Here is a 25,442-nt window from a genome sequence, read left to right as displayed (position 1 = left end):
TTTTTATTCAGCTCCTCTTTGTGGAAAATGACTCACTAAAACTAAGTTACTAAAAGGATGATTGGACCTCTATGTTGATCTGAGAACAAGTAGAACAGAATCTGACCCGAACTGATCGAATAATGAACTGGGTTGTAATACCTAACTTTGATTTTCAGATGGATTTTTCTCCTCCCCATAAAATATCTCACAGCTCGCTTCCAGGTCTACAACGAATGAGCATTTTGCATTGAGTATCAGTTCTTCTTCGTGTCACATTCATCCACCAGCTTTGTCGTAGTGGCTGCGGAAGGTTTCACTCACTCTCTGACCACTCATTTTGATGTCATTGTATCACAGTTTTTCTTTTTTTTTTTTTTGGCGGAGGGGGGATTTCTCATCCTTCTGTTGTGTTTAGTTGGAGAAAACAAAAGCATCATCATCACTAAATAAACTATGAATGGGGGGACCTTATCAGATAATCATTCACGCTGAATAGAAATGAATACCAGTCTGAGCAACAATGACGGTAGCTTGACACAGGCCTGTTTTGGATTACACAAGTCTTATTGTTTTCATGCACTGTGATTGCAGCATTGCAACAACTCATGTCCTTGTTGAAGTTGGGCGAAATTAATAAAATATCAAATAATCAACTACCGGATATAATGCTTTTTTTTTTTCTTTCCCCCAGTCAGAACCATGCAGCAAAGTTCATAAGGAGATGCGACTCTGGCCCCATTGTTCTCGAATCAGATCTTTCAGATATTCTCTTGTTTGGCCAATTGATGTTTACAGTATTCCACTTAATTATTATGGAAAAAAAATCTCCTATGAGGGACATCTGAATTATTTGAAATATATGCACTTTATTTATACAGGTACTCCGTTAAGACACAGTTTGTCATTTACAAGAAAGACCTGGTAGCAGTGTTGTGATGAGAGACACCAGGTTTCCAATCAGAACAATTTCACTTAGAAGATACACATACATACATTTCAAATCTAACTTTCATTAAATTAAATTAAGGCTATTACAGTTTTGATGAATTTGTTTACCATTGTTAATGCTATTGTTGTTATTCATGATCAGAACATATTCATGACATTCAGGAATCTGTTCTGCTGAAATACCTGATGACACAACAAACAAAAAAAGAAAATGTATTCTCTAAATAGTGCTCTACAGTTTTATTACTTGGCTTGAATGAACAAATTACTGCATCACTGTAAATACAAGGAATGCGGGAAATTATGCTAAGTAATTGGTACTGCATGGAAGCAGTCATTTTCTTTTTTTTACATTTTAATGATTATTATTATTATTATTTTTGTTTAATCCATAATGTCATGATACAGCAGAGGTGATTATTGTATACTCTCTTCCATATTATCAGTTTAAACTGTGGTACATCATTTGAAACTGAGATTGCAGGAAAAGAAATAAAAACAAACTGGTAATCGTCTCCAATTTCATTAAGTTCCTTAATGATTTCCAGATTTAATTATTGTCTCAGCCTGTCTTTGTAAACATGTGGTAAGTCCCACCAAATCTTCCAGTATAGCTGCGTTACCTTATTCTACAGCTTTTTTAAGCATTGTTGGTCTAATCATTGTATTAGTCACATGTAGGTTCAAAAGGCTGATTTGGAAATGGACCCAGTCTAAAGAATTTCATAAAATTGTCTTATCTCAAAGTTGTCTAAATTTCTTGTTTCTTCCTACTTTTCATAGTTTGCCATGATTTAGACTGCAATTCATTACTTAGCTCTACGACCAGTCATATACTGTATTGCTAATTCTGTGTTGATTTACTGAAATATATAACTTTACCAGCAGACTCTGTTTATATGATGCTGAAGAATTTAGGGTTTGTTCCTATAAAACACCCTTTTGACTGTTGTTGAAGTAAATCCCAGAAGGTGCAAAATCTTCCATTGTGTATGAATGTTATTATTCCAATACATGTCTTTAAGTTTTCTCTCTAACTTACAATAGTCATGTTCTACATTCAACTTCTCAGCCTAGTAGTTGACACAACCTTGGTGGCGAGGGTGGTTATTCTGACTGATTCCTGTTAGTTGATTATACACATGCTGTCCATCATTCTTTCGTCCACCTCTCATTCTGCCGCTATATAGCAAGTATTGCTTCCTTCTGCGTTTCCATACTGCTTCCCTCTGCCAACCAGCACCCCCCACCCTTCCCCATGTCTCCTTGCACTAACTAGTCAGTGTTTGAATAAAAACTCATTAGAATTACATAGTCATTTAGCTAAGTGACACAGGGTGTAATTGTACCATCCATCAATTGCTGTGTAATAATACACTCGAAGGAGCTGAATGTTGATTAGCCGTCAGCCATTTTCACCAAGTGGATTTTGGGAATAAATAGCTAAAGGAACTTTGGTGGTGTGATGGGTTGGTGGGTGTCCTTAAAGGCCTGTTGTGGTCAGGGTAACTGACCCGTGCAAGTCAAATCAACTTGGATTGGACATTAGGAAAACAAAGTGTCAAAGAGAAAGTATCACTTTCTGTTCGGGCATGGGGTACCATTTATGTTGGGTTTTGGCAGTTCTGCTATTGATGATGATTAATAATTATCAAAGATAGTTATTCATTATTTTATTGAAAATTTTATCTGATCTGTATCAGATACCTCGGGAGCACCACCTGTTTAAGAGGAAATTATAGCCAATTCAGTTATGTCAGTCTCATAAGATACACTAAACAATTATTTAGGAATTTGAATTAATAGTTAAATTAATTACAATTACCAGAATTACCAGTAAAGCTTGCAGGATTTTGGAGTTCTTGACACGAAAGAGGTCGACATTTTCATTCACCTTTGTGCACATTAATAAAACAGCAAGTATGATTCCAAAAGTCTGATTTATTCACAATGAAAACAAATAAAACACAGATTGTAACTGACTATATACAGCTTGGTGTGTGTAGGAGTGTGTGCATCTGTAGAGAGAGACAGAGGGGGGTGGAGGGAGTTTGTGTGTGACCTGGGATGGAAAGACAAAACAAGATGGTGGATCACAAGAAACTACATTCCAAATGGAGGTTATCAGAGAGCAGGAAGTCTGTCCTCGGTCTCGACCATAACTTTGGTTTACAGGTTGATGACTACTCATAATATCCCTATCAATAGAACTCAAAGTAATAGAATCAACACATTTTAATAAAAGTTAAACAGTTCTGTGCATTGCATCATGTTTAACTAATCATCTCATGTATTTGCCCAGTTGTTACCAGATCCTTGACGTCTTTCAAGGAGATTGGTTGTTGTTCAGGCTGGAGAGAAGCTGGTGGCTCCTGTGGCAGTTAGCACATCCGCGCTAATTCGGATTGTCTGCGTTCTGCAGGCTGAGGAGAAGAAGACGAAGCTGATGACGAAGTCTTTCTTTGCAGCGTCCTGGTTGTTCCCTTTCAGACCTGTGGAGCCGGTCGCTCGGTCTGTGACGCTTTTCCTGCTTGTTGAGGAAAACGCACAAAGGTTCTGTGAGGCGTCGTTTTCCAGGTCTCGTCCTGGGGAAACTGGTTGGTCTTCCCTGGTTGATGGGCGATCAGACGCTGAGGGCTGGTCTTGGGTTCAGGGGAAGTTCTGACCCTCGTGGTTCGGTCAGAAGAGGAGTTGAGGCCTTTGGTTGCAGGCCTCTGGTGTTAGCTGTTAGCAGGCTGGGCTACAGCTGAGCTGCTGGCATGCAGGTCCTCCCCGGTGTTCACAGAGCAAGAAGACTTGAAGAGAATCTCTCCAAAAGCCTTTGATGAGGTGGGGGGAATTCAAGGTGTTGAATCCTGGAGCCTCACCCAATCGGTGACTGGCTGAGCGTGGGGCAGTCAGTGTCACAGAGGAGGAAAAGGGGGCGGATTTGCATTGGACTGCAGTGTCTGCAGGACCCCCTGCTGAGTGTGAAGCTCAGGCATATTCCTCAATCAGACGTCACATGGCATGTCACAACAAATGAAGATTGTCTTCCCTCAGAAATTAACCAACGTTTCCGTGGTATATATATGTATATATATATTAAATAGCATCAGCATGATACTGTTTTTGGACTTTCTCTTGTTCAGTGGCCCTGATCTGCTTGACATGACCTCATTTATTTTAATCATCCTCACTTAATCGTCCCATCCTGTGCTCAGTCAGTAATTTCCCTCTTGTATGCTTCACAGCAGAGTGTCCCAACCCGGTGTGTAAGACCTCCATAGGGAGGGAGGGAAGGGGGTTGAAGTTGTCAAAATTAGATTTGCATGTCCAAGAAAACCATAAAATATATTTCCTAGAATTCATAGTTGACAGTTTGGTTTTATGTTGGTAAGAGTGTTGGTCTTTTTTTAGAACGCAAAGAAAAAACAGCCCTGCAGTGTCTTCACTGTCTTCAACATGGAAGATTTTCTATTCTGACTTTTTCGTTCCGTCTGAGACTGGTAAAATCTGCTTCGGCATGAAACTTCAGCACTGCCGTGTGCTGCGAATGCACGTTGCATCTCGCTAATGACTGTATCAGTCATATTTTAATCATGTTTATCAAGCTACTGTATGAGCCCCGCAGCTCATTAACATGTCTGCGGGCGCACTTACGTGATGCACCTGAACGCATCACTCAAAGCGGTCAGCTACGAAGCAGCGTTATCCCGTTCCGACACTGGGGCACTACAATGTCTTTACACCGTTATAAAGATACTTTTAAGTCCGGAATCGCGTGGACGTGGTTGTCTGGGTCTTCAGTTTTGTGGACGAGTTGTCCGTTCACCAAGGAAACTGCATTGTCCCCATCCAAAAGTAGCACTGTGTAATCTGAAAAAAACAAACACAATAGAAGCTGAAAACCATGACAGAAATGAGCCAGAGGTGGTGGGAGGCATTTATTTTTGTTCCATTCAGAATCATTCCAATTTCTTCTCTTAATAGATGAGAGAAAAACTTAATTGCTTGTTGAATCAGTGACACCTTTATGCAGATAATATTCCATAGCGGTGACAGTTTGGAAAAAGGAACGGCGCAGACGATGGGAAGGGGGAAAAAAAAGAGAGTGTATAAAGAAACAGAGCAAGAGATAGAGAATTAAAAGAGAGTCTCTTTTAGTGTAATTGCAGCTTTTATCATGAAATGAATGCAGTGTGCGGAGCTCACGGTTCCAGCTCCACCCATGTGAGCAATCGTGTCTTTATCACTAATGGACCACTGACTACTACTGTAATTACATAGGCTTTTGTCTAGCTGTGTGCGCAACTATCTGGGAAGCAAAAATTGCTCTGACTTTTTATGGCTCTTTCATTGACATCTACAGTATACGGGCAAGTTCCAAAAAAAAAAAAAGGACACGGCAAAAATGACATGCTAATGAAAAGAGAGAGAGGCGAAAAGAGAACAAGAGCAAATAGAGCAAAGTTAAATGGAAAGATTGTATTGTAAAAACTTGTGGGAATGAGCGCAATGATTTGATAGATTACTGATATAATGGATAGACTAAACTACGAATGAATCAGAACCACACAGTATTAAAGCATCTTATTTGTGATAGATATATATATATATATATATATATATATATATATATATATTTTGTTCTTGTCATCTATCCATAAACACAAACCACAAGTAATACATTTGTAAAAACATATTTTTTTTTACTCTGATGTACTGTAACCTCATGTTAATGTACTGAATCAACACTCTGACTACCTTAAGCAATGACAAACCTAAATAATCGTAGATAATACATTTTAGGCAATTTAATTGAGTTGACATGTTCTCCTTAGTTCCCTCTTACAGTCCAATGTAATGGCAGAAGAAATGTGGATTCGACACCACGATTCACACACTCTATTTAAGACAGAGACTGGTATTTTATTGTCTACAATGTAGTAGCAGGTCAGCGGAAGTTTGAGCAAATTTTTAAGCAACAGCATCAAGGAGATAGACAAGAGGAAAAATAGGATAACAGGGGAAGGTAAAAAAAAAAAAAAAACAGGCAGTCAAATAAATTAGAAAACATTGGTGAGTTTGACACAAGAAAAACATTCCCAAGTTTGTGACACAGGTAAGGAAGTCAAGACAATTCATGGTGTGCATGATCCAGGCACTAATTTGGATGAAGTAATAGGTTGGTTGGAATGTCAAAAGTATGAAACAAATATTACAAAATAAATCTTGTAAAAAAAGAATCTAGTGTGGTATTGTATGCTAGAAAACAATTAATGCCAATGCAAAATGTATTGTATAGAGGACTAAAAAAAAAAAAAAAACACATGCTGTAGAACCCACACCTTCTTGGAGTGAGAGAAACAAAACACTTAAATCCACTGAGGATCTCACTGCAGCTTCTTCTTCTTTGTCTCGTTAATATTCTGCCACGAAGCGCTGCAGGAGTTCAAACAGAAGACGTCCATTAAAACAATTAAAATATTTATCATTTTTAGTCGGGGAGCAGCAGAAAACATTCGTTCACCAATGTCCCATCCACTCGAGCAAAAGCTTCTCTCCACTGCGACTCCGGTAGTCACTCACATAAACACATGTGCGGCTGTGTAGTAACCACTCTCCAGAGGAGAGAAGTCGGCATTGCACAAAAGAAAAAAGGTCAAAATTACTTTTATCTCCATTAAAGTAGTTAACTTGAGAGTTGTTAAGAACATGTCTTTCTAACAGTCTATTAAACTGCACTTGTTTCAAAGTCGCGCTCTCATTGTGTGAACATAACAGACTACTTTCACAGACATTTGGGCATGTCATTTTTGGAAGTACAAAGGCTGAATTGATGACACCGATGAAGGTTGAATTATATTGGCTGCAAAATTATATAGTTCTCAGGTCCAGGAAGTGTGCATGCTGGTTCAGTGGCCGAGCTTACCGGCACATTAAAAAAGGTACAAAATCGTTGTGAACAATAATACAGTGGTGCCTCAAGTGCTTGTTCTCCTTTGACCAAACGCTCTACTGGGAAAAAAGACATTTTAGCTCCTTACATTATTCATGTGGTAAAAAAAAGATCATAAAGGCATGTAATGGTTAGAGTGAAAGGTGACTGTTAAGAGTTGAATATGGTTTGTTAGCTATGAGAGAAAGAACTGTGAACAAACATAGCAATTCAACATCTGTAATTCATTCATGATTTGTTTTAATCAGTCAAGAGAGGGACCCTTTGCACAAACATAGCATATAATAAAAGTAAAAAAAAAAAATCCTATGATATCTGTTTTGATTCTCCCACATTAAAAGTCCATAAAGTTGATATTATGGGAACATGCTTACATTTTTTCTTCAGAAACCCAATATGGAACTTTTCCTTTGTTGTTGACAGTAATCTGCAAGCGGCAGGCAGAGTCACATCAATTTAGAGTGTTGTGCTCTAATTCCTCCATAATACTTCAACATCTTAATTAAACATGATTGTTATCTGGGTTTGTTTAATTCTTAGACATGCTGATGGGTCTTGCTGCCAAAGAACACTCCGCGGACTGGATTTAGCCACTTGGCTGTTGTGCGCTTGCATGCGTGTCTGAGTGAGACAGAATAAGAGAAAGAAAGAGAGAGAGTATAGCCAAGTGGGTCAGAAAACGGTTTTCCTGGTTCCCCGTGAAACAGCAAGACCTTTATCTTCAATTTCTGAGATTTCCTCTGTGGTCAGTATAAGAGGACACATCGTCTGTTTCTCCTCCACTCCTTTACTTGTAGAGGGCCATATCTTGACTCATGAAATATGAGCTATAAAGAGTATATTAAGCCCCTTTTTTTTCATTTTATGCATTTTTTTCATTTTCTTTTTTTTTTTTGGGGGGTTTCATCTGAGTTATTCATCTCTGTTGGTTTGGATTCATGTACACACCTCAAAAGGCTTTTCTATATCATAAATGTGAGCTTTGCTAAATTTATTTATTTATTAGATGGGGGCCGTGCATATTTTTGTGCAAATAAATATGCTGAATGTGCTAAATTTAGCACAAGGCTAATTTCCATCTGTTGTCTCACACAGTCATTACCACATCCAGTATAAAAACGTTCTCCTTACAAAGCGCTCCATAATCTAGCCCCCGCTTCCCTCTGCGACCTCCTCCATGAAAACATTCTCTTCACCTTCTCACCAGCCCCACATCACGCCTCAGCACCATGGGTGCCCGAGCCTTCAGCTGCTCAGCAGCCAGACTCTGGAACACCCTCCCCCCTAACATAAGACAGTCAGACTCCATTCCGTCATTCAAGACTAAACTCAAAACCCACCTGTTCAAACTTGCCTATACACTTTAATTTGACACCGTGTGCTTAACGTCACTTGTTTGTGTTTTTCATGATCTGATGTTTTTACGCTCGTATTCTCTCTAAGGTGACCTTTCGTGACCTGAAAGGAGCCTCAACAATTAAATGTATTGTTACTTATTAATATTACATAAAAAAACAACAGCATAGCTACAGATGTATAAGAACAATAAAAAAACAATATAGTAAAACAAAGACAATGATTGATCATTGGAGTCAAATCTTTTGCAGCCCACTGTCTTCTTGTTTAGTGGTTTTCCTTACCTTATCCTGTTTGATTAGAAGTCAGCCAAATATATTTATTTATTGATTGATTGATTGATTTATTGATATATTGATTGATTTATTGATTGATTTATTCAATAGAGAAATGGTGTGCAGTGTCCAATACAGACAACCTTTTGAATTCCTCAACTAATTCAAGTGTTGTTGTCTTTTTTTTTTTTTTTTTTTAACAATGCGGCAGTTGAAAATTAAAAAAGGGCCTGACTCTTACGCAGCCAAATACATTCAAATACGTTGAACCTCATCAACATAACACTAATACAGAACAATAAAAGTGCCAAATTAATTGGTAGATTATTGTGTAATTCAAGATCACATTTAGTTTATTTTCTTCATTCTATGGACTTTTAGCTTTCTGATTGAGACTTAAACTTGTAATGAGTTAAACTAAAGTTAAGCTAAAAGCAATTTTTCTGCCCTGTAACAACCAATAATTTAATAATGGATAATACTGCAATGCTGGATAATGATCTAGGCCTGTTCAAAATGTAGTAAAGCCCATACGATAATAAATGCCAATATTGTAAACAAATTTATTATGGCACAACATCTTTCTATCTCTAGATCTATCAGGCCTGCCTTTAGTAGAACCATACATTTGTTTCAGAACAATTAAAACATGGATCAACACATGAAGTGGGCACCGTAGCAGTTGTTACAGATGATCAATAAGTTGAACTCATGACAATGGTGTATTCAAAGGAAATAACTTTTACTGGTAGATGTCACTGAATAAAAAGTAAAGACTGAATACAGACATTTCTCATGAATGGTATTCTTCTGTCTTAAACTTTAATGTGCTTTTTTATGAGTGCAAATCCTTCCATGAACCCTATGCAGAGTATGCCTTGGTGCAATACACTAATTTTTAGACTGAGACCTCAACTTAGCACGGCCACTGCTTCTTCTCCTGTCCTCCGAAATTTATAGAGCCGCGAGGCCCATCAACCTTTATTAGCTAATAATGTGGTTAGGGCCATTAAGCATGGCCGAGACTCCCCCACAGCAACACTTAACAGTCTCAGTGGGGTACTACTGGAGAACTGAAGTAACAGAACTGCTGTGTGACAACCCCCTTGTACTGACGTGTCTGAGGAGACTTCTAATTTGACAGTGCTCCGACCAGTATAGCACCCCTAGAGGGTGATCAGTTTGTCACTTAAAACCAGCCAGAAAAAAGGTGGAAATGACTGCTGGTACAACACTGTCATTTGCTAAAATAATTATGCCATTAGGAGTAATGTTGGACTTTTCTTGTTGTTTTTGTGTGTCCATTTTTATTATAATTTTTATTTTTTTTTAGTTAAATGAATTTTTCTCACGATGTTAATAAAAATGCAAGAGTTTGATTTTTTACCAATCAGTGACTGTGTGCAACTACTAAAAACTCAAACTCCAATAAATAATTTCTATACACATAGTGGAGTGCCCTCAGGGTTTCCCAAAGATGTCTAGACCACCATTTGAGAATGAGTGTTTCCTGTGTTCTTGTGCTAAAACGTACTTGTCAAAATAGATAGTAAATGTGTCCTATAGAGAGTGGACTGTAGATGATTTAAAGTTCCTGCAGGCAGTCTTTAGATTGCCACGCTAAAATAAGGACACAATGGAGTCTGGTAGCTCCCAGGACTGTGGGTGTTGTTTTTGTTGTGTTGTGCTCAGGCCAAAGTCTTGGAGAATGGTTAGAGGATAGTTGCTGTAGATCAAAGACGGAATATAATCAAGAGAGCGAGAGAGAGAGGAGGAGGGGGGTTCTAAAAGTTGATAAAGGCGTGGGAAAAAGGACTGTACAGTGTATGCTCTCTGCCTATTTTTTTCAGTAGAAATGGAGCATGTGGTCTTTTTTGATGAATCAAATGACTGGAAAATGATTGTGGCTTTAGGGATTAAAACATTCTTTGTTACTGTGGGGAATGTTATTTTTTCAAAGTCTTTCAAGAATATTGATTATGAAAGTCATTCTGGTTGATTCTTTGAAACTGTTCTGGCACTCACCATTAGAACACGCATTGGGCCCATTCAGACCTGTCATTAGCATGCATTTCTGGTGATCTTATCGCATGTGGCGAGCCCTGACGCAGACTGTTTACACTTGTCCGTATCATGCATTTTGGGCTGAGCACTTGAGTTCAGATTGTGTTACTACCTCTATATCACTTGGCCCTCTGCACAGTTATCAGTTAAGTTATCCGGCTGCACTGGACAGATCCACTGCCCGGGCGGCTATAAAGCATTGTGTCTCTGCAAATCCTCGGGTATGGACATCCATGTTTTTTTTCCATTGTTTTTTTTGAAAGTTGAAAAGGCTGTATAGCTCAGACCAGTGTATTCTCTTAAAAAAAAACACACTGATGACGTTTACATTTTATGTATTTTCCTGCAAGGCCACCATCCCCTGGCTTTGGTGCCTATTCACACTTGTTTTTAGATCTTAGCCCGTGTGGTCGGCTCACCCACCCCACCATAACCACTTTCAGGGACATACAGTGTTAAATACTGGAGAGTATTTCTTTTCTTTTTTTTTTGCTGCTTCACTTTGTGACATGATTGACTTGCTGTTTAAAACCTCTTTAGATGCTGTAGATAAATAATCGTACTTTGAAAGTACAGACACTGTTCAAAAAGATACTTGAGTTGTCTGCAGTTTTTTCACACAACTAACCTGTCTGTTCTCCAAACACCACGAGTGACACTGAAGTGAAAAGGCCGCAGAGTCTCACAGGATGCACGTCCCCATCACAGGATCATTGCAAACTTTCACTCGAGTGCCAGAATCTCCTCGACGAGAAAACTTTACAATGCCGGTGGGATTTGGGTCTCAGGCCTGATTAGGGAGCTAACCATGGGCTACATGAATCAAGGACTATCTTTTACTCCACCACACTCCTCCTACACAGCAGCTCATAGTAGGGGAGCGTGGGGAAGTGATTACTCTCGGATTAAGACTTGCCTCACCGCAGATATGTGCAGCATAATTAAATAATGGCTGCCTCACCCGTACAGTCCCAATGCAGTGGGGCCTCCCAGCCTCGTCAGATCGGCGCAATATTAACCATGACACAGGCGTAACCAGGCCGGTAATTAATGCACTGAATCAATTACAAATTAGTCAATTTGGAGAATTCCCCACAGGAGTCCACTCATTACCAGAGCTCTGATGGAGTCGCAAGTTCTCCTCATGGGAAGGGGTGTCACTTCACTCTTCTCCTCTTCTATCTGTCTTTATCTCTCTTCTCAAGGTAGGATTCAGAAGACAAATGGAGGATGAAATTGATGCTGCCTGCTACTTGGCAATGCTTTACAAATGAAAAGAGCAGCTACACAAAACTAGATCATAGGCGTTATCCAACTGGTGGAGCTTGTAAGCTTTTCAAAGTTTGTTGAAACACATTTAAATGACGCTAATGGCTAGTTGATGGGTTTACTGCTCACAGGCTACTTGAACGTAGTGTTACACAGGTCACTGAAGTAGCCTTAAAAGCCATTTGACTGGTGAACTATTGATCTCAATCGTTTTGTTTTGTCCTGCTCAACTTTTACTGCAGGATAAAGGAGGTGGTCATAAGGAGCTGCATTTGATGCTGACTACTACTCTACGATCGTTACAGATTAACAGTGCGGAGGACAAATTGCTTGGATTATATAGGGTTTACTTTACTTAACTGGTGTTGAAGGAAGGTGTTATGGTGAAGGATATGGCTCTCACTTCTCACTTTATATTAATGGTTCTCCTGGCATACCATAAGGTGTACACGACACAATTCATTTTCCTGCCAAAGGTAAGAGTCGGCCTTAATGATAGAGAGCTTTCTCGCTCAATTCAGGAGCTGTCATGTGGGTGAAATGGGAAAGGGCATCCAGTGTGTGTGTGTGTGTGTGTGTGTGTGTGTGTGTGTGTGTGTGTGTGTGTGTGTGTGTGTGTGTGTGTGTGTGTGTGTGTGTGTGTGTGTGTGTGTGTGTGTGTGTGTGTGTGTGTGTGTGTGTGTGTGTGTGTGTGTGTGTGTGTGTGTGTGTGTGTGTGTGTGTGTGTGTGTGTGTGTGTGTGTGTGTGTGTGTGTGTGTGTGTGTGTGTGTGTGTGTGGCTGGCTGAGTAGGTGTGGTTAATATTTTTTTTCTGCCCACAAGCGATTTGAAAAGCAATGTCCCTTCAGTACACTCAGCCAAGAAAATAATTGAAGATATATACCAATAATTTGATATGACTACGCCATTGTATATTTTTGAAAGAATTCATAATCTTGCATAAAGTGTTTGTCACAAAGCACACAACGTATTTGAGTGGAAGGTGTAAAATATGGAAACCCTCTGTCAAAACACCACCTACAGAGCTGAAGCAGAAATGTCACCATCATAATGTCAGAAAAAGTAAAACTGAACTTTAAAACTCAAATGTATAGAATCATTGGTGGACTGGAGTTTGTTCTGATGTGCATGTGTTCCCACTGTGTTGGAATTAAGGATTCAAATGACAATAATTGTATTTCCTCAGGCGTTTTCATGGTACAGATATTGAGACACAGATTATTACGATTTTGAGATGTTGACATGTGAGAGCTCACTGCTGCAAACAGGCACAGCTCTAAAAGGATGTGTAAAATGCAAAATGGTCACCTGAGACATCTCCAACCATGCCAGATGAGGAACAATGTGATTTTTAAACAAGAATACAGTTCAGGTCTAGAATATTGACTCCTGCGTCCTCCTTGTGATGCGACATACCCTGTAGTGCTTTTATTCTTTGATGAAATATTAAGAAGGACCTCCTCCAGGATAAAGATGTACCTGTCTTTATTTGACAAGAATGAAACTCATTAACATCTAGTGCGGTGGTGTTAACACAAGCCAAAGCAAGCTAGGACATATGATACATGTTGTGTGATGTATGATGATACTGCTCTCCTTCACCGTCATCAAAACAACAGTAATCCTCGCAAACCTTTGAAGGGTTGTAGACTCGATGCCAAAGCACTATTGATGCGTTTCTGTAGTTGGCTGTAATAGCAAAGTTATCTGTATATTTCAAGGGAAGCATCAGGTTGAGAGCAATAATTAAACTGCCAATTTATAGTGGGGTCCTCATGTGTCAGTGGCTGATGTGTCCTGGCAAAAGTGAGCTTTTATCCTGGAATTAGAGTTGGTCCCATGAATGTTGTAAATGTGAGTCACAATTTAATAGTTTTTTTTTGTTTTATTTTTAAACCTAGTTGAATTTATAAGACAGCGATTGGATCTGTTGGTAAATGACTGAAAGAGACGACGTAAGTCAAAATGCAGCTCAAGTCATTTGTTTCATTCTATTATGTGAAAAAGTAATTTTCACATTTGACTTCTTCTGACACGTAATTGATACAATTTCTATTTATTATTTTTATACTTTTTTTATTCAGTCTTGTATCAGTAGTAGGCCAGGCACAGTTGTCTTAAAACATTTTTCAGTCGCGCAGTTTAATTTTAACTGAACAGCTTTATTAGCTTGCAAATCTTGTTTGCATAAACTCTGTAAATTGGATTGATGGATGACAGAATAGTGCCTAATCAACTTGTACAATACGGGTCATGGATTTGGGAACACTGACAGTTAAAATACTCCTTAAATATGTTATCACCCGCGAACAGAAAACATCAGAAGATGCTTGCTCAATGGAGTAAAAGAGTTCAATTCATTTTATATAGTGAGCATCCATGTACACCAACAAACATGATTACACAAAATATCCAGAGACAATCCGCAAAAATATGAGTGGTGCTTGACTGGCACACACACTGCAAATTTGATTTATGTTATACAGAAATGTTTTGCTCATGTGCACATGAACCCCTGTAAGGTTCTGAGCATGAGATGAGGACTGATAAAAAAAATAAAGTGCAGAACATTTCTGGAAAATGTTATTTATTTATTTATTTATTGATTGATTGATTGATTTATTGATTGATTTGTTTATTTATCGGAATTAATGCAACGGAAAACTGCCTATAATAAAGATCACAGACCATGCTTTTCTAAGTGTACCGGTAATAATTAACTCTCAAAAAAGAAAAAAAAAAAATAAGCTTGGTAAATAAACTGCATTATATCACACTTGAGGACTTTCTTTACTCCAAATATACATGGTTATTAGTTTTTCTCATCAGTGTTCAACACCTTTCAAATATCTGAAGAGTGTGGCGGGGGGAGTAAAATGGATTTATTCAGCAGAACAAAGAGAAAGTGAATGGCATGTACAGAGATTTATTTCTTTACGTTGAGTTTGGTCATGCTCTTTACTGACTTGATACTGAGGGAGAGGTGTTGGATGAGCTTACGGAGGCATGGAGAAAGAAAGGTGACTGACATATTCACAGACAGATCAGCCATATATCCACTTAATCACACCTCCAACTCTAGACTCCCAAAGGAGGAATTACAGATAACATTTGTTACACATATTACGGTCTCTCTTTTTTTCAGTTATGTTATACAAGCATCACATGTATGTAAAATAGCTTAATAGTATTTGGAAATTGTTTGTCAAGAAAAGTTAGACATGACTTTGGAATCTATTGTGCAGTAAGAATAGATGAGTTTGCCAGAGCTATAACACCTTGTCATCCACGCCCCCAAAACAGTGCTAACCCGCCAAGGTAAAAGCTCGACTGGGCCATTTGTATCTCTCCACAACATATTAGCAGCAGATGCTCACAGTTCAGTAAGTAGAAATGCTGGATTGTGAAAATGCACATCAGCAATCAATTGGAAAGCCACTGTTAAAGTAGCTACTTTAAGAAATTAACAAGGTCTTTAGTTCAGGTTGAATGTTAGTCAGCAAGACTCTCACTCGGCAAGGCTGTGCCAGGTCTGAATACCGGTCTGACTGCATCTTAAAATCATTCTCCTCAAGGGTGAAAACACTCTGGTTTGTTTTGTATTTGTTTGTTTCAAGTGTGATGTGAGACCCTGCGATGCTGCAGTGACAGCACTTGTAGAAAATAGTGCCAAGCAAAAATATGTAGGAGTTTATAAACATAGACCAGCAAGGAAATTAGTGACTGCATCTTTGAAAAGAAAAATGATGAAGTGGGAAAAGATGTCTGACTTGTGTTAATAGTTTCCCCAAGAGGCTGTTAGCGCTTGGACATTGTTGTTTATGTTTGCAACAGCAATTTTAAATACAATAACTTGCTCAGCTGTTACTATGAACTGACATGCCCCCCAGACTCATACACCAAAAAGCTTTTTTAGTAAAGGTTCCAGCTGCACAACAGCACATTTATCCTCTCAGTGAATACTAAAGGGACTGTCAAATCCCTGCTGGACACCGAGCGAAAAACAACTTCTCCATGAAGCAACTATCCATCTTTACTTTTAGTTAGTCGAACACAGTGTATATTGCAAAGACTATATACTAGGTTAACATGCCCTTCTGAGATCTGGACTTCCTAGGGCAGATGTGTCAAACAGAGTTTGGTTCAAGGGCCACATACAGCTTAATTACATCTTGTGTGGGCCAAATAAAATAGTGCAATAATAACCTTTAAATTTGAACTTTCAAATTTGTCTTTGTTTTGGCGCTGAGTATATGTGATGAAAATGCCTAAGTGTTTGGGCCCATGGGCCTAATGTTTGACACCCCTGTCCGACGGCATCTGATGCTCTCTTTCTAGTGAAGAACAATCTCTTTATTTATTTATTCATTTATCATAGTCCAATCATACAATACTCTCAATACTCAGCTTATTCTTTTCATATTCGACAATAGTTATATATTCTGTCAAGGATGCATGCACCTTACAGGGCCTTTTTGTCATCACGGATGACAAGTCGGCTGTCACCCTGTCGTAACCAATGACACTCAAACATCAACTGAGCACTACGCATTGCCCCGGTGTACATCCTATGCACACTCTGAACAGGGACTTCTCAAAGTCATCCATTCTTTCTGACCTAATTAAGAAGTTGCAACCACTCTCAAACAAAAAGTCACATGTAAGTGTTTGTAGAAAGTTGAATGATTCCTTCTCTATTACAATGTTCTTGTATGATTCATTGCAAATGTGGCTGTGGTCTGGACATTTTAATGAAGAGACGTTGATTTTTTTGCTGTCTGGAATATTACATTTTTTTATTTCCTTCATTGAAATCAAGTTCCCAATGTTCCTAAATCGCAGCTGGCATTGATCCGAGTCTGTAGACACGAGAGAAGGACATGGAACACCAACAGAGGCGTTTTTTATCTTTCATGTCACTTGTTCCTCTTTGCTCTGGTTAGAGCAGTTGGTGAATAATGAAAAGACAGAAAAAGAAAAACCTTCTAATCTCACATGACAATCCCTTCATACACAAACACAGAATACACTCATATTTGTTTCACCAGAGCATAAAAGAGTGGTCTAAGAAATGGACCAGATAGTTTCTCTTCATCTTCAAAGATGAGTCATCATAATCATCTTCAAAGATGAGTCATCATAATCATCTTGTTCAAGCAATAAAAAGGTACTTCAGTGGCACACGCATAGACTCGGGTGTAATCCCTCTCTCTCTCTCTCTCTCTCTGATTTACACATACATCAAAGCAGTGTCACCTACAGTTGTTGGAAGTGCCTCATACTTGGATGTGTGCCACTCCAGAGGTCTTCCAGGCAGCAGGGTGGATTGAAGGTGGACACTTTGACATTAAACCAAAGCATGGCAACACCAATGGAATCAAGTTTAAAAACAGTAACAGATCGTCTCAGGCAGTACTATTCCTGTATAATATTGCATTCACAGTGCAAATATATTGATGCAATGCCATTGTAATTGCTTTTGTAAAGCATGTCCATTATCCCCTCTCAGGGTGTGTTCTCACTGACTGTAGCACTTTTGTCTTTCCTCTGGTCAATACGACCCACGGCGCTATTGCTACATTAGTGCCACGCATTTGCATAACTGTGTATGCCGCCATCTGCATTTTGGGTGCCAAACAAGCAGATCAAGCCCACTTGAAATCCTACGGTGATGTGTTTCCATTAAAGTCCTATCGATAACTAAATGCAAAATAGACCAGAGAGCCATAAGTGAACCAAACAGGTGGTGGGACAAGCTTCGGAAGCACTGTATGCTTGCAGTTTTTCTTAACCGATGCACATTATAGAGGTATAAACTTTTTGACGGCTGCCGATTAGTTCTTAGCAGGAAGAAATCCTCTCAGCAATACAACACACAACATCACTGTGGAATTTGTGAATGTGACATCAGCCATCCAGTGTGACTTCTTATCTCCCAACTTTAAACTGGTCTATGTAAGCACCTGCCTCAATTGGTTGACAATCATGTCAAAAGACAGATATTAATGTCCCAGTTGTAACGAGGCTTTTACTTTACAGTTGCCAGTAGTATTTCCCTTAATTTGTCAGTGACATTGCGGATCGCCTGGGAAAACTCAGGAGGATTTTCTTACTTACATCTGTAGACACTTTATCGGGATTGTGTGTCTGTTTACAGATGTGGGTGTGAGCTCAGGCAGAGGATTTAGAGAAGCGATATGGAAATGGGGGATGGAGCCTTGGTGACGCAAACCTTAAGCCCCGACAGTGCACCCCTGTGTATCTGGCTTCAATGACCGCGGCCCTCACGGAGCCCGAGCGCAATATGTATGGAAATGAGAGGCAATCATGCTAACGTGTGTTCGGTCTCTTCAAACATGCTAATGGTGTCCATTGCCCCCACCACAACATTTCACCCTTTAACAGACCCTTTGCTGTCCCTCTGTCTCTTCTGACCTGGAACAGGTGTGGTATTAATTATGCATCGAGATTTACATAGCCCTACTGTCGTCCACTTGACTGAGCTTTCCTGCTCTGTGTATAGCTTACTGTCCAAGATAGTTTTATTGCTCTAGCCTTTCTCTTTCCTCCCTTCACTGATTCTACCTCCAAAAGCCCCCCCCCCCCCCCCCCCCTCTTGCTTAGAAGTCAGGGATTGAAGGACTTGATTTCAAAACTGCGCACGTCTCAGTGACTCAAGTGAGGGGTTTGTTCCGCTGCCACACTTCCGTTCACAAATGCTTCAGCTTGGGGAGGAGGGAGAAATCCCTGTTAATCTAGTGAATCTGGCTCTCCCGGTCTCTTTTGTTCACTGTTGCCGAGACCCTGACGCATTGATCTCCTGGGAGGCATGTGAGGTGTGGACTTGGATGCATTCACGGGGAGGAGGCAACATGCTACGCTGTGCTGTCAAGGACTTTTATCTTTGACTGTCTAAATAATCTGATTTTCAAAAACTGGCAAGTTTCTTTCGGCGGGATAGTCGCGGTTCATCAACAATTTGTACAAAACTTTCTAATGCTTGAACGGCAACCTTTTTCATGGATCGAAAGAAATGCTAAACTGGCATGGGAAATTGTCCTGTATCCCAAGTGCCTGACAACAGCATGTTGCTATATTTATCAGGTAATTCAACATGACTAAACACAAGATATAGTGCAAAAGACTGAACATTTTATTACTTTGGAAGCTTTGCCATGATCTTGCATTATACCACTACATATTTTACTTTCTACGTTGCAACTTGCATTCGCCATTATTTATTTAACCCCGGTCCAGCCCCGGTCCTGCACGTTTTAGTTCTCTCCCTGCTTTAGCATACCTGAATCTAATGATGATGTCATCACCGAGGTTGTGAAAAAGCCCAATAACGAGCCCCTCATTGCAATCAGGTGTGTTGCAACTGGGAGAGAGCTAAAACACGCAGGACCAGGGTTGGACACCCCTGTGGTATGGTGAAGCTTGCTGTAATCAGGTGCCCGCTTTCCCGGAGAAGACTTGCTCTAGGTGTTCTTGGCCTGCACCAGTGGTATTTCCAAGGGGGTGCTTGTTTTGTTGATCTGCGTTTAATGAAAGTGACCAAGCGTGGAGCAGATTTGGCCATTAGCTCAGCAAGAGCCTGTAATCACTACAAGTTGTTTTCCTTTTTTTTCATGCAGTTCATTATTGAACAAACAATCTGTGTGTGTGTGTGTGTGTGTGTGTGTGTGTGTGTGTGTGTGTGTGTGTGTGTGTGTGTGTGTGTGTGTGTGTGTGTGTGTGTGTGTGTGTGTGTGTGTGTGTGTGTGTGTGTGTGTGTGTGTGTGTGTGTGTGTGTGTGTGTGTGTGTGTGTGTGTGTGTGTGTGTGTGTGTGTGTGTGTGTGTGTGTGTGTGTGTGTGTGTGTGTATCTGCCATCTTCTTCCTCGCTCGTTTTATTTCCCTCTGCAAGGCTGCACTTTGGAAAGTATTGATTTGGTCCCTTGAAAATAACACACCAACAACTGTGCGAGTGCGGTAATAAATGTGCTCAGGAAAAAGAAAGAAAGAAAAAAAACTGCTATAAAAGCACCCATGAAATGTGTACCCTGCAATGATTATTAGCTACTGTATATGTTCGGATATAGTCAGAAACCACTGATTGCTTTTGTAGTTGTGTAGCATCTTCAGCTTTTTGGTAGAAATAACGAGTACCTTGTAGAGGAGGAAGATATGGCCAAAGTCCAGTCGCTGCACTACACAGATTTTAGCTCATTTGGTTGGTTAGCTCATTTGAAATGACCTTCAGACCCCAAGCAATGTCTACATGAGTCATCTAAAAGACCTTGTGTCACCCCCCGCACTGATGGTAATACATGTACACGTTGCAAAAAAAACCCAAAACAAACATGTTGCAAATACCCATGATTTGCACTGACAAATGTCCACTCCCACAACTAAAAACGCATCAACTTCTGGACCCTAGAAGTGAACATTGTCCTTGGGGATCCTCTAACTGCTAAAATGTTTTCATCATCTTTTCAGGCTGGTTTTGAAACAGATAAATACTGATGTTAAAGTCCCTGTCACTCAGGCCCATAAATACACAGAGACTCACCAGTATTCGGCCCGTCTGTTTCTATTAATGGTAATCAGTCGGGTAATGATGACGGAGCTGTGGCTTACTTACTGGTGGCTGATGCCCATGGTCTCTGACAGCTGTCAGCCGCCATGACTACACTGCCAGAGCCCTCCTTAGGACTTATTTCAGCTCAGTACATCAGTTGCAGCAGCACTTCACACACAGACTTGTTGATTAGCAGCATCATCGGTCCAGCGTGGAAAAGACTTCTCTGACCGCCGGTCTGCTAATGACAGCCACCATAATGGTGGATGGGAGAAAGAGGACACAGTCTGTCACTTTGATTCATGCAACAGCAGCTCCAACTGGGTGGCTCCTTGCCAAAGTCTCGACAGTCGTTATATCCCCTCATAAATGACATTTAAAGTGTGAAGCAATAGCTGTCCTTGTGGCTCAGTCACCCCAGGCCAAGCCCCGGACATGAGCGCTGAACCCTGCGCCAAGTTTTGCGCTGAGGTCACAAACCCTGGAGCCGATTCGACTTGCTGAGATGTTTTAACTCTACTCAGTGGCATGACTGAATATGTGGAAAGTGACCTTGAAGACAGATGCCATCAATGATCTGATGTCGCCTTTTGACAATTCTTTCTTTCCCTCACCATAGTTTTGCCCCTCTATTGAATCCTCTGGCATTGCCTCTAATTAGCTTGTCTTATTACAGATTCAGCTCCTTACATCTACACATTACAAGGTATGATTTTGTTTTAGTCGTACCTGATGTGATTATATATTCAGGCATTGATACATCTTTTGGGAAGGAATACAGGCCCACTTATGTTTTCAAATACGACTATACTAAAATATACTGTATTTGCTTTTTGTCACTGTGTGAAAGATATGTGGAAATAGGAGTGGGACATTTTTTAAGACATTAAACAAAGAAATACTGATATATATTATTGTTTTATTTATCAAGTGCAAGTCACAGATATAAAGTGCAACACATTTTCTTTTATAACATTTCATGAACAGGGTCATCTTAAGCATCTTTGAGGGTCTGAAAAGTGCTATATAAAACCTATGCATTATTATAAAATGTATGTATATCATAAATCACTAAATGTAATTACATATGTACACTACATACATACATGCATTACATATGTATGCAATTATGAATAAATTGTGATGCTCTACTCGTCTTTCCTCATGATCCTAATGAGATATATATTCTATATAAAATGTGCCTTTGCGAACTCGAGTCGCATCTCTTTTGTATGACGGATGGCAAATAATATTACAAATGGAGTGACATGATTACCAGTGGACTTCCTGTGTCATCACAAGCAGTTTCCCAACCTCTCGTTTTCATGGCTGGATGCTTCCACTGATCATTGAACATCTCTACAATCCACACAATACTGTGCACTATGAATGCATGCCGTAGACATAGCAGAGCTAGATCTCGGTGGAGTAAACTACTTGAAAATGTGTGTGCTTGCATCAGTTATAAATTAATTCAGTCAGCTCAAAAATTAGGCTTCATACATTCTTTTTCAAGATAACATCACAAATGAGCTGATCAACTGTTTTAGTGTTCATTTGTGTGTCCTTTTATGTATGGTACTTTTATTTCCCACACTTGACTTTGCCCAGATAAATGTTTCCATCTACTGGTTAATAAAGGTTGTGTATTTACACAAATTTGGAGAGGCAATACAAACCACAGAAAAGGAGTTAAAGTCATGTTTACACTCTGTATTTCAATCACTTCTGCCCAGACTGGAGGGTTTACATGGACATTTGACACATCACGTTGTCATCAGGCAATAAAATGGAAGAAAATAAGAAGTGTACAAACAAGTATAGTCCATCTAAAGGTATTATTGCACGATGTCAGTCTACAAGTTCTTGCTTGAAGTACGCAGGCTGTAAAGCTCTTAGCATGCTCCCCAATGTGAGGGAAAACCAATTATAACAGCATGCACCTTGTCAGCTTCAGCAAATACTAGTCTGTTATCCCTTCATAATGCAGATCTATTAAAAAACTTTTTTTGATAGCATATGTTGTAGTTCATCTTGAAGTCCTCAGGTTTCTGCTTTTCCCAGGGCATAAACATGTCCCTGTACCATTTATCCTCAGCTGACTCAATCATTTTTATAGCAGACCACAACAAACTGTTTTATTTTTTTTACTACACTCGTACTATTTCTTTTACATACAAATAATAGGTTTTGCTTCTTGGTGTATTTGATGATTTTGTAACACTACTGTGCACAGCTAAGACCTCCCCCTGTCAATCTGCCCACAGTCTATCCGAGAAGTGACTGGTTATGTGCTGGTGGCTCTGAACCAGTTTGACTACCTGCCTTTGGAAAACCTGAGGATCATCAGAGGGACTAAGCTGTATGAGGACCACTACTCGCTTGCAATCTTCCTCAACTACAGACGTGATGGAAACTTTGGACTGAGGAAGTTGGGTCTGAAAAACCTCACAGGCAAGTGGTTTGCTTATTTTCCAGTTATTCCCATTGAACTGTGCTGTTTGTTGGTGTGGATATCTGCTGCTAGTTTTCATGTTAAACATGTTGTTCAGAATTAGTTGTACAACTGGTCCCAAACATTGTGCTCTGTAAAAGAAAAATATCTAATGCGATGGAACAAGTGAGCACTCGGTTGAAAGCAGCAAATTACATAAATCTACTGAAAGAATCTTTTACCCACTTTCAGCCAAAACTATAGTATTTATTGTATTCAATTTTCTCACGGTTGTTATTTAAATGATCACAGTATATAGGTCAGTGTTCCAGAAATGACAAAACCAAGTTGTTTTACTCGAGTCAGCTTCTGTTCCTCGTCCATCGCTATTCACTGCAAAGCACAGCTGACATTCCAGGGCCGCCAGTGATTGGCAGAAGGCAGATTAAATCTTTCACACGACCTCTCTTCATTTCAACCAAGTCGCATTTCCTCGATTTAGCCACAAATGGCATAAGATAAATAGGCGAGGGAAAGATCAAATTTAAACTAGTTGATTGTGATTTCATTTACTTGCACCAAGGACAATGAACTCAACCAGCAGATATCGGCACACCACACAGTGATATCGATTCCTTATACAGGGCTGCTAACTCTCAGACATAGAACAATACACTCATATATTTGACTCAAAAACACACTCTAACGCCACAATTGCCTTTTCTCACATTAAGGTACAGTTTTTAACTCAATGCTGAACTTTCTTGTCTTATACATTTACGATGATGATCCAACCATTAGCCAATGTTAAGGCAGAGTGTTAGATCCCTTAATGTATGTTATGCTCTTGGGTGCGTCTCTTTTGAAATTGAACGTCATTTCATATGCATTGCCTAAAGTACTGGCTGGGAGATGTGCCTGTTCTCCTCTTTCGCCCTCCCTCGGCTGCGTCTGGATCATCTGGGATGCCTGGTGGTCCTCAACCTCCATCGCCCCGCCCTCTTTTTCCTCCAAATACATTAATTATCGGAGATTCCATAATCAGGAATCTGCGTTTCTTTAATGCAATTACACACTGCTTCCATTGGGCGACAGTCCCCGTCATCCTGGATAAACTCCTCATCCTCCTGCCGACTCTCCCAGCTTCCATTGAGAGAATTGTGGTCCATGTTGGAGTTAAAGACACATCTCGTTTTGAATCTGAGAGCATTAAAAATCATTTTAATCTCCTTTTCAATATCCTGAAAGAGTGCGGAAAATCTTTTTTTTTATCTCTGGTCTGATTCTCTGGATAGGCGGTGGTTCAGACCGTTGTAGTCGTGTTCTCTACCTGCACACCTGGCTACAGTCCGCATGTAGAGCTTTGGACATGGATTTTATTGAGAACTTTAATCTGTTCTTTAGAAATGATGGGAATCACCCAAACAAGCATGGCAGTGAAAAGCTTTCCTCCAATATTCAGTGTTCAGTCCAGTGTGGATCACAAGCGTGACGCTACAATAAAAACTCTCCCTCTCCAAAACCATCCTCTGCCCCTCCCGCCACACCCCAGGACAGCGTCTCACCCTCCAGCCCTCCTCACTGGGGAGGGCAGACTGGCCCTACACATCACTACATCCCTGTGATTATCAATCGTAGTGTCACTACACGGCAATCACACAGGAGCAGGTATCGCCAGGGAGCGAACACCTGTTACCCGCACACACTGCCGCTGGCTTCTGCTGCAGCGCCCCCTACCGAGCGTTCTGTATAAATGGCTCTGCTAAATGCACGTTCCATTACCAAGAAAACCCTTTCTTCTTCAGGACCTGCTCAATGAGGGAAAACTTGGACTTCTTATTCCTCACTGACACTTGGCAGAGGTTTTCTGATTATACCTCTTTTAATGAACTGTGCCCCTCAGATTGCAGCTACGTCAGCACACCAAGGCTCTCAGGCCGCAGTGGAGGTCTTGCTGTGATTTTTAAAAGTCATTTTGACTGCCGGTGAGTCAGCACAGAGACTTTTCCCTCCTTTGAACTCACTGTGACCAAAGTTGGCCGCGCTAATCCTTTTTACTGTATTTTATTCTACCGACCTCCTTGCCCTTTTGGCCCTTTCCTGTCTGATTTTACTGAGTTCTTATCTTCACTTATAATGTTTGAAAAAGTTTTAATTATTGGGGATTTTCATTTTCACATTCATGATGTTACCTCTAAGGTTGCCGCTGCCTTTCTGGATATTTCTGGGCCCACACACAAAGCTGGACACACTCCTTGACTTGGTTTTTACTCATGGACTAACTATGGAAAAAATTTGCCTTGAGGATTTACTGGTCACTGATCATAAGTGTGTCCTTTTTGGAATTTCCTGTATTCTGGATATGCAACCACTTAACTCCATGTCTCAATCCAGGCGCATCATAAATGAACACACTGCTGAAAAATGTGCTGCTTTGTATGATGAACATGGCCTGTCAGACTGTGATGATGTGCAAACCCTGGCGGAGCTTTTTCACAGCAATTGCGCCTCTGTTCTGTACTGTACATGGTTGCTCCCCTCAAACCTAAAAAACTTTCTTCAGTAAAATCCTCACCTTGGATTAACGAGTCAATTTGCTGTCTCAGGCGTC

At 40.1% G+C, this 25,442-nt stretch overlaps 1 protein-coding gene across 1 annotated transcript in view; it reads left to right on the top strand.

Annotated features, from left to right (window-relative positions):
• erbb4b (erb-b2 receptor tyrosine kinase 4b) overlaps window positions 1-25,442 on the top strand; it is a gene marked incomplete at its 3' end in the record, with an annotated part of 315,584 nt that overhangs the window by 156,277 nt on the left and 133,865 nt on the right. Inside the window, exon 3 of the mRNA XM_080477811.1 lies at window positions 22,665-22,851. Coding sequence (XP_080333937.1) covers window positions 22,665-22,851 — 187 coding nt within the window. The remainder of the gene's footprint in view (window positions 1-22,664; window positions 22,852-25,442) is intronic.

The sequence above is a fragment of the Lipophrys pholis genome (assembly GCF_963383615.2).
Source record: "Lipophrys pholis genome assembly, chromosome: 13".
NCBI classification, from domain to species: Eukaryota; Metazoa; Chordata; class Actinopteri; order Blenniiformes; family Blenniidae; genus Lipophrys; species Lipophrys pholis.
Note: the sequence above shows the minus strand (reverse complement) of the source record. Positions and strands in the feature narration are given on the sequence as shown.